Source organism: Gossypium hirsutum, chromosome A07 (assembly GCF_007990345.1).
Source record: "Gossypium hirsutum isolate 1008001.06 chromosome A07, Gossypium_hirsutum_v2.1, whole genome shotgun sequence".
NCBI lineage: Eukaryota > Viridiplantae > Streptophyta > Magnoliopsida > Malvales > Malvaceae > Gossypium > Gossypium hirsutum.
In genome coordinates, this window is record NC_053430.1 from 82,415,642 (window position 1) to 82,426,731 (window position 11,090).

The window sequence follows — 11,090 nt, forward strand, 5'->3', positions numbered from 1 at the left end:
CAGTCAAATTTGAGAAATAATCTTTTAGTTAAACTCTGTTTACTTGTTTCAATCAAACACTGATTAGTTTAGATTATTTTATTATTATTTGGCCTATGAATTTAGCCTATAAATAGGCTCTTTTACAACCTTAGAAAAACACTCCCATTAGAGATTAGAACTCATAACACATTTAGATAATTTTGTGTTTACGTTTTGTGGGTTCTTTGTTTTCGGGTTTTCAGGGTTTAGTTTTTATCTCCATCTTTTGTACTCTTCGTTCTTTTGCCATTATAGTAAAATTATCTTTGCCCGTGGTTTTTTATCCTCTTTGGAAGGGTTTTTCCACGTTAAATTTGTGTGTTCAATTTCTCAATTTATTCCGCTATTTTACTTGTTCGCTGCTTAATCGGGTCGAAATCCTAACATTTTATAATAGTGATATTCGGGCTTTGAGCCTAGCAAGCCTTGTGCTAGTGAATTAAATCAGGCTTATGCCTAGCAGACTTATTACTGGTGTATAAAATCAGACTTTGAGTCTAGAAGGCCTTGTGCCGGTGTGAAATTCAGGCTTAGGCCTAGTAGGCTTTATGCCGGTGAATTATTATAAGTTTATGCCTAAAAGACTTTTGCTGATGTGGTAATCGAATACATTAAACGAGCTAAATGATCAGGTATGAGTTAGCTTATTGTTTCCTTGAAAATAAGGTAAGCTAATTATTTGATATGTGATACAAACATATGTATGATGTTAGTTTGAATTTGTGAGTAATTGTGAAGTATATTCGGCCATAAGTTAAGTGTAATTATGTGGTATTAAGGTTTAATACATGAGTATATGTAAACAAATGTTTAAAAATTCGGCTTTATGCATTGATAATATGATTTTAATAGTGTATGATACTTTGGTGTAGACATATGTATATTCGACTACATGATAAGTATAAGTATGAGATATTAAAGTTTGATTCAAGAATATATGCTTATGGGAGTGAATATATTCGATCTTATAATGGTACTATGGTTTTGAAATTGAATGTCACCTTGATAATAGATACAATACATTCGTCCAAAGGTTAAGTATACTGATATCATATTGTGACCTGTGTGCAAACTTATATAAATGAGTATGTACGACCTTAATGATATAAAGTAAGAATAGTTATGAAATGATCTATGAATATATGTATATGAGTTTATGTATATTCGGTTAGTTATTGATATTGTGGCTTTGGAAATTTGAATGATATATTAATCTTAAATTTATGGATATTTGGTAAAATGAAAGTATATGCATTATAAGAAATTATAAGTTTGAAATTAAACGTGATTATGATAGTATAAATTGGTTTGGAAATTGAATCGTTATTGTCATTGAGTTATTTATTTGCTTATAACTTACTAAGCTCTCAAAGCTTATTCTGTGTGTTTTTCCTATGTTTATAGATTTTCAGAGATCTGCTCAGGTTGGAAGTCGATAGAGACGACATCACACTATCCGGTTATCATTTCAGTAAATAGTGTTTTGAGACTCGGTTATGTGGCATGTATAGATTAGTCTTGGAGTTAATTATTTTGAATGAGTATGTATTTAAAGCCATGCAAAAATGGCTTGCTTATTATGCTTAAGTTTGGTTTTACATGTTCTTAATTAAAATGTTTAATGAGTTTGGTTTTGGTAGTCATTTTAATAGTTAGCTCATTTTGGAAATATGAAATGTGGTATATTAACTTAACAGGTTCGGTTGCTAAGTGGTAAGTAATGAATATTTTTTATGATTGTTTTGGTTGGTTGCTTTGGTATGGGTTCAAATGGTAAATAATGTTAATGATTAAGTATGTTTTGGGTTAATTTTAATGGATAGTTAAATATGTCAAGTTGTTACTAATACCAATATAGGTTCTAAATCCGAATATGATATTTAATTTAATTTGGTATGCTTATGATATTGATAATGGTGAGATCGAAATAAAGATTAGTTAATAGGATAAAATATGAAGTTTAGGTATATTAATATAGATATGAATTAGATGCACACTGGAGTGTTATTTGTGTTCAAGTGTTAAGTAGGGCTATTATTTTTAGGATGAATTGTGCACTTGTATATATACATCATTAGTATGTTCGGCCATGTTATAATGTATTTAAGTTTCATATGTGATTGCATAATAATTTATGTAATATGATTCAATTGGTTTTATTATGAGCTTGTGCAGAAGTTATCAAATTATATGTTTGATATATGATTAATGAGATAGAAATTGGCATATATTGGCAATATGAAGTGTAATGATTTATATTGGAATATGATTGAATTATGAAAATGGCATTAATATGATGGATATAGTGAATTGAATATTGGAAGTATTAAATATGTAAATATGTTTTGATATATACAAGTTTGGTTTGAATTTAGTAATTATGGAACATGATCAGTTGGGCTTTGAGATATATTTGAAATGTGCTTATTTGCGATACATGTTCAGTAAGGTATGATTATTTCTGAATTGGAATTATGACTCATGTATTCAAATTTATATTATTAAGTGAATTGTGGATATTTGAATTTGATAAGTTTTAAATGTTTATTAAATCTTTGGTGTATGAAAGGTGAGGAATGATTGTGCTGAATTGTGTTTTGTACAGTCATGCCTCATAACCATAATCCGGTAACGGATACAGCTTAAGGGTGTTATAGGAAGGACCCCAAATGACAGAGTGGATAAGTTTGAAATGAGATGTAGTAATAGAAGTGCTACTAGTAAAAGAAAAAGCTGGTTGTTTAGCAAGTTGACACTCAAGACATTTAAATGACTCAAATTTGATGGATCCTAATAATCCATGAGACACTAATTGATGAACTTTACTTTCAAAGGCATGACTAAGTTGAAGATGCCACTGAAGTAAAGAAGTTGCAAAGTGACAATAGAGATAGTTTTCTCAGGTAGATGTAGTACAACGAGCTTAAATATCTTCCCACTTTCCAGCCTATTCCAAAATCATCCTCGTAGTTGGATCCTGCACCTATCAACCAGAGGAAGAAAAAATAATTTTAAGACTAAGATTACAAAGTTGTCCAATAGAAATAAGATTAAAAGCTAAGGTAGGAGCAGAATAGTTTTCTGGACGACTAAGGTTGGAGGTGGATGCATGACCTACATGTGTGATAGGCATTTGTGCATCATTAGTTGTATAAACAGGTGGAAGAAAGGAGATAAAGACATGTATGGAGAACTTTTGTAAATTAGGTGTTATATGATTATAACAAGCATAATAAAAAAAGCTAAGTAGAATTACCCGGAGTAACGGATAAAAACAAAATAAGAAGAGGAATTGAAAGATATAACCTGTTCCAGGAGAGGTACAATGTCACTCAATGAGAGGGAAGCAGGATCTGTGGAGGAAGCAGTAGCAACTGATGAACTAAGAAGAGAAAAAACTCCTTTGGAGTTAGGAGATCCACCAGCCTGAGTAGTTTCACCAATCCAAAGGGGACGAGTCAACAATCTCGAATAAGGTGGTCGTGTTTATAATAGTAATGACATTCCACCTTAGGACAGGAGGAGAATTAATGACCATTTTGACAATAGTTTTTACTGAAAACATTGTTAGAGCTAGACTTCTGAAGCAATGGTCTAGTAGCATCGCACGAATAAAGAAAACTAGTATTATATAAACCAGTAAAAGTAAATCATTTCAAAAAACAATAATATGATAGAAAAATGAGAAAAATGTGACTCAAAAATACATATTTGGAAAATTATTTATTATATTTAAGATATCATTTATTATTTTAACTTATAAAAGGTATAAAAATAAAATAATAAATTCCATTATAAAAAATTAGCTTACAATAATAAATTTCTATTCTGTCTCCTCTTAATTATTTTTCTTTTCCTTTTTTGAAACTCTCTTAATTATTTTTCAATTCTACAATTCATGGGTAATTTTATTTTTCCTTTTCGCTTTTAACTTTTTTTTTATCAAAAAGAGATGAATATATATTAATATTTAATATAATGATAGTATATAATTTTATTTATTGTCAGTGAATATGATGACAATACATCATTAAAAATGAAGTTCAAGTAAAGTTAGTTTTAAATTTTTTTTAATGATGTATGATTATCTTATGTATTAATGATTTTAAAATGATACATTATCGGTGCATCAAATCATATATATATATATACACATTATAACAATAGGTTATAAAAAAAGAAATAATTCTTATGCTACATATCTTATAAATTGTCATTTATTACGATAATAATCTACCATGTGTATCTGTTGAATATATTTAAAAAATCAATTCAAGGTAATTCCTTATGAAAATATAGTAACATATTTGGAACAAGTTTCTTTTCATATACTTTTGTTAATATCTCCATCATCCTTATTGTATAAAAAAAAGGTATTAGACTATATTTGATATAAAAATTGATTATTGGAATAAAAATTTGAAATTTGAAATATATTTAAATTTTATAACCAAAAATTAAAAAAAAATACTTCAGTTTAAAATTTTAAAATTTAAAATTTTTAAAAATTAAAATTGCTTTATAATTTTTTTACAACCTTTTAAAAATTAAACTATATTTTTTGTTTAAAAGTTAATTAACATGATACACGAGTTAAAAAAATTATACTTCTAAAACCATTTAATAAGGTAATTTAACTTTCCTAGTATTTTTTGATATTACTAATTAAAAATGCTTTTACTATTTTATAATCTAAACTAAATTATATTAGAAAAGTATCAAAACTAGAACTTTTAAAATAACATAAAACTGATGAAAAAATAAATATGTTTTTTAATCATAATTTTCCAATAAATTTTTAAAAATATTTTTCGAAAAATATGTAAATAAATTTTCAAAAAATTTGAAGTTTTTTTAAATAATTTTACAGGGATGTTTACTTTTTAATTAAAAAAAATAATGTTTGCAAACAGATGATACTTTTTAAATCTAAAATTTTAGCAAATAATTTTAAAAATAAAATTGAAATATAACTTTATCAATAATATTAAAAATAAATTTTTTAAAAAATTGTTTTAAAATAATTCAACTTACAATTTTACATAATAAGCCATTGCATATTTTAAAATCATTTTAAAAAAATCATTTTGAAGTTTATCACTATTTTTACAAATTATGTTTTAATTTGGAAAGAATATTATTTACAAAATGTTATAAAATTTATGAAATTATTAAGAAATAATTAAATATAATTTAATTAATACATACAATTAATCCGTGCATTGCGTGGATAAAGAAAGCTAGTATTATATAAACTAGTAAAAGAATCATTTCAAAAACAATAATATGATAGGAAAAATGAGAAAAATGTGACTCAAAAATACATTTTTGGAAGATTATTTATTATTTTTAAGATATCATTTATTATTTTAACTTATAAATGGTATAAGAGTAAAATAATAAATTTTATTATCAACAAATAGGTTAAAATAATAAATTTCCTCTTAATTATTTTTATTTTTTTTGGAAACCCTCTTAATTATTTTCAATTCTACAATTAATGGGTAAAAAATTAATTTTTTTCTTTTTCACTTTTAATTTTTTATAAAAAAAGATGAATATATGTTAATATTTGATGTATTGGTAGTATAGAATTTTATGTATTATTAATAAATATGATTACGTGTCACGTGTAACTATTGAATATATTTTAAAAAAATTAATTCAAGGTAATTTTTTATAAGAATATAACGACAAATTTGGAATTAAAAAAATTCATATATTTTTGTTAATATCTCCATCATCCTCATTGTATAATAATAATAAAACAAATTAAAAAACTATATAATTTTTAATAATTATAATAATACAAGATAACACAATATAAACAATACATGTTGCTTACTTTAAAAAACATACCTGTTGCTATATTTAATTTATTAATTAATTTTAAAAATATTATATTTTTTTTATAATATCGATGCATTTAAATTTATTTTATTTGCAATAGATTTTTATACGATAAACTTCTGTTGAATAAAATTAATAATTTTTTTATACAATATTTAGATCTACCCATAATCCCTTCTCCATAAAACTAACTAATAATTTTTATATGAATACAAGATTAAACATATATAATTATATAATATAATTTTTAAATAAAGACACATTTTAATAATATTGATTAAAGTAAATTTACTTGTTTTTCAAATTTCATTACAATTTTCAAATTATTAATTAATTAAAAAACCAAAATTTTAAAAATATTATAATATCAATACACACAAACAACTTATGGGGCGTGAAATCCAAAATGGTGTAAATACCATGAATATATATCTATTTTCTTAGGGTGGGTTTAGATAGGCGATGTGTTTATTTGCGGTTAACGTAAAAATAATGGTAGTGGTGAGATTAAATACTATAACGATATGATATTATAATCTGAGACAAAAAATAAATTATACGCACCGCACTGCACCTAATCTCCCTTTCAAATCTACCCTTAATTTCTCAATTTTCTTATTCGCTTTTTATAATATTTTATTTACATATTTTTCTCACATACTTAAGATTGACAATCCAAAAATAAATAAAAAATACTAAAAAAAACTATCAACCATTTAAGAGACAGATTCTAATATAAGATGTAATGTAGATAGTTGAGTTGTCAAACATGGATAGTGGTGCTCAACAAATGGACCCAAAAGTTAAAATTTATGAGAATCTGGTATTAGGTCATTGAAGTTTTAGTAGAATTCACTCATTTTTTCCATTTCAAGGTGAAAAAGAGTTAATGCATGTTATGTAATCAACTTTGTCTTTTAGGATAAGACTGGATTCTGGGTTTCATAATTTCTTCTATAAATTTCAGAGTTTGAGCAACAAAAAAAAAAATACAACACAAAAGAAAAGAAAAGAAAAGAAAAAGTGAGAGAGGAAAAGAAAAGAAAAAAATGGCTTCATCAAGCAATTCTCTTGGGCTGAAACTGAGTCTTAAACCAACTTATGTGCCCAAAACCATCACTGATCTCATGAAAGATCTCCCAAATATCGAGAATGAAACTGATAAGTTAGCAGTGTTGAGCGATTATATCAGTCAACATGAAGAAGAACTCAACAGCATTGCTGCTTTGAGAGGTCATCTTCCTCAATGCATGCTGCTGTTAATGGAGGGTGAGACTGCTTTACACCCTTTTTTCTTCTTTTTTAAGTTTTGTTTTCATTTTTTTTTTATGAGAATGTTATGATTGATTGACAACTCTTTTTTGATTTGGTTGAAGCACTGGTAACCCTGAGACAGGAGTTTCTGAAGATAAAAAATGGGATGGTAGCTAGTAAAGAAGGTGATACTGATATGGTTTTGAAGGAGAATTCTGGAATGAAGAGGAAACGTTGTGAAAAAATGCTAGAAGCTGAACGAGTTCCAAACTCAAAGTGTGATTTCAAAGGCAAGGGTGTGATGATGAACTCATCTCCTCCTCATCACCCATCCCACCATAAGCACCCCAAAACATTCAGAGACTTTGTTCAGGTAATTTACCTCTTACCATACCATACCATACCATACCATACCACGACCACTTTAATTTTTTTTACTTCTCTTTTTTGGATTTTTTTTTAAAGATATTACGGATTTTAAGTTTTTTTAGTCTCGGATTCCTGTGATGTCAGTAGGAATCGCGATGGACGGAGGACTTGTTTTTAACCTTAACCCTATATCTATCCTTAAATTTAGATTTATTTTTGCTACTAAGTATCTAAATTCGAATCCGAACTCAAACTCGTACAAGACCCCAAAATAAAAAATTTCCACTAACTGGAGGCGAATCTAGGGTGCTGATAGGGGCTTCGGGTCCCTCCCTAAAATGAAAAATTATTACTTAGACCTTTTAAAATTTTTTAAAATTTTAAATTAGTAAATATAAAATTACATTTTGACCCTTTAAAATTTCATTTTCACCTTCTAAAAAATATTTTCTGACTTCGCCTGCCACCGACCCCAAATCATTTGACCTCTAAACCTTCATTTCCAAAAATCCATTAACTCAACCAGATGATAAAATCGAGGTAAAACTAAAATATATTAGAAGCGTTACTTTAAAACTAATTTTAATTCAAAATAGTGAAATTTTATTTAAAACCAAATCCGAACACTTCTAAGAGAATAATGCAACCGCCATTTTCAATAATAAAAGAAAAAGAAAAACCGATGTGCTAATTTAAGTTGACGAAATTGAAAAATTTTTATACAGTGCACTCCAAAATAATATGTACATACCAAAATTTCGTATTATATCAAAATTTCGTATTGATATAATACGAAATTTTGATATGCATTTTCTCGTGAACATAAAGCAGAAGCGCTTGCTGAGTTGTATGTAAACCATTCATCAAACTTTCAATAAAAAAAAAAAAAACCAAAAAGCAGTTCTAGGGTTGAGTCAAACCCTAACATATTCAACTTATATTGTTAATCTTAGATGTCACCTTCTAAAGATCGCCGCATCCGCATGAACCAACTGAGATAAATCTCATATATATTTATGGAGATCTTATATTAAAAAGATATATATCGTTTAAATCGTATACAGGCCTCAAATCAGAATCCGAGCAGCAATGGTGGAGGTGGGTTGAACCTGAGGGCTGATAATCGAACCCTTCTAAATTATAAGCACAAGCCACTGACTCAACCAATTTGGAAGAACAACAGGCGATCTTGGTCGCCCCAGCTTCATGCAAGGTTTGTGGAGACCTTGCATATCCTTGGAGGCATGTATGGTACGTACAACCCTCTAAATCATTACCTTTTTCCAACTTTTATCGAGTATTTTATCACCAAATTGATCTTTAAAGTGGGTTATTAATCTTTGGTTCATGGATATAAATTTTAAACTAGGTATATATATATCTGCTTAAAACCCCTTTAAATATGTATTTGGAAAAAAAAAACCATGTTATTATTGATTAATTTTGTAACACTGATAATGTTTTTGGGCAGAGGCGACTCCTAAGCAAATCAGAGAGATGATGAACGTTGATGGCCTCACTAATGATCAAGTGAAGAGCCACCTTCAGGTTGATTTCCAAACCTATTTTATATATACACTAAGGTTCCTTAAAATTGATAAATCATTTTTTGGTATTCAGGATTTGGATGGATGTTGAATATATATATATAATATGTGTGTTTTTATTTTTGCTATTCACGATTATATTTGACTCTTTAATACACCCTACATTTAAAAATTATATTTTTATATCAGTAGTTTTTAATGGGGGTTGTGTTTGGTTGCAGAAATATCGACTTCACAGCCGCAAGCAGCAGGAGGGTTGCGCACAGCAAGTGGCGAAAGGTGAAGATCCATGGAACCCAGATAGGGATGGCGGTGAGCCTATGGCACCGGCAAACTAAGCTGCATGCAGGCTATCTTATAAGGAGTACTCTTATTTTGGTTTTAATTAATGGAGTGTTGAAGAACGTTTTGTGTTTTAGTTTTACAGTATAGACCATGGTTAGATGTTCATAAACTCTTATGCTGTGATGAACTTATGAGTACTCCTCGGGTTTAAATAAATGTTTTTGCTATATTGCAAACTTTATCAATATCTATTGTGGGAAATGGGAATTATTATAATTTCTTCTTACAGATTTTAGATTATTTTAGAAGAAAGTAATGGTAGCTTTGTTTGAGTTCATAGTTTTTAAATGAAGTATATATATATATATATATATTATAAAGGGTGGTTTAAGCTATTTTATTTAAATATATTATATAAAAACTTTAAAAATTAAAAGTATTTTAAAAATATTTATTTATTGTTTTTAAAAAAAATGAGTTTTAAATATTTTTTAAATGAAAGGAAGATTAAAAAAAAAAAGAAAACAGATTTAGTCCTAGTTTGTCAACACTTTGACTTCTTTTTAGATTGTTTTCTTTGGCTCCAAGAAACAAGATAAGGCTGTGTTTTCTTTTTCGAAAACAAAAACAGACCATGTTTTCTTCTTTGATTTTCTTTCTATATAAGTAATTTAGTTTCCAAAAAAAATCATTTTTTTATTATATGTAAGCCAATTCCTATTAAAATGACTCAATCTAATTTTAAAATCAGTTTTAAGAAATTTAGAAATTTAGGTTTTGTTTGGTTTTTAAAAATATTTTTATTTTTTATTTTAAAAATTAAAAAACCCCTTTGGTAAATAAAAATAAAATAAAATTTTAATAATAGAATATTAAAACATATTTGGTAAGTATTTTAGTAAAAATAATGAAAACAAATTCTTATTGGTTTCTAATTTTCACATAATTTTATTTTTTTTAAAAATTTAAACAATTCAACGTTAATTTTCTTTAATGTTTTCCATTTTTCAAGAAAATGAAACAAAAAATGGCTTTTGCTTACTGAAATAAAATTAAGCCTTAACTTTTACAAATTAATATGTTAGGTTTAATTATGAAAATATTCTATTTATTTTATGAAAATTGAAAAGTTAATATATATCTATTTTAATTTGTTAGAATTCAGTTCTGGAAATTAAGAAGTTAGAACTTTTAACTTTGACTAATTAATATTAGGTTTAATTATGAATATCATCTCTCTACTTTATGAAAATTAAGTTAGGCCATTTACTTTAATTTGTTAGAATTTAGTCCTTATATTTTATAAAAGGTCCAATTGTTGATAAACAAATGAACTTAAACAGTTGATTTTTGCCAATTTGTTGCATAGAAATTGTTGAATGGTTTATTTTTGTTAATTCCTTGCATATAAATTGCAAAACTACTAGGGAAAAGCCACAAATGTTATTTAAGAGGTGCGAAATAAAATTATAAAATTTTGATGTAGTTAAAGTTAAAATTTTTAGTTTTAAAAATTATTTTTTTTTGGAGGGTAAAAAATGCATTATTTTAATTTATCTAAGAGCTAAGAGGTTTAAATTAAATTATTCATGATTTGGGAAGGGCTAAAAGGAAATTTTCTCATTAGTCAAGGGGACCAAGGCCCCTGCCCCTAGCTTTGATACTGTTAACCGTTGAATTTCAAATCAACCATATAACGATAAGGTATAACAAAGTTACTCAATTCAACCAGGGAATCAAATTTTGGTAAATTAAAATTGAGTA

At 26.8% G+C, this 11,090-nt stretch overlaps 1 protein-coding gene across 1 annotated transcript; it reads left to right on the top strand.

The window, feature by feature from the left end:
* Positions 1 to 6,876: 6,876 nt before the first annotated feature.
* On the top strand, positions 6,877 to 9,612 carry LOC107956779 (transcription factor HHO5). The gene is made up of 5 exons (XM_016892301.2): positions 6,877 to 7,140; positions 7,248 to 7,498; positions 8,559 to 8,745; positions 8,966 to 9,042; positions 9,263 to 9,612. Exons 1-5 carry the CDS (start codon positions 6,921 to 6,923, stop codon positions 9,377 to 9,379), a joined length of 852 nt encoding a protein of 283 aa, XP_016747790.2. The 5' UTR covers positions 6,877 to 6,920; the 3' UTR covers positions 9,380 to 9,612.
* The last annotated feature ends 1,478 nt before the right edge of the window (positions 9,613 to 11,090 follow it).

Coding starts and splice junctions, on each gene's coding strand:
- LOC107956779 (XM_016892301.2), top strand. CDS start 6,921: ATGGCTTCATCAAGCAATTCTCTTGGGCTGAAACTGAGTCTTAAACCA. Junction 7,499..8,558: donor CATTCAGAGACTTTGTTCAG/GTAATTTACCTC, acceptor AATCGTATACAG/GCCTCAAATCAGAATCCGAG. Junction 8,746..8,965: donor TATCCTTGGAGGCATGTATG/GTACGTACAACC, acceptor GTTTTTGGGCAG/AGGCGACTCCTAAGCAAATC.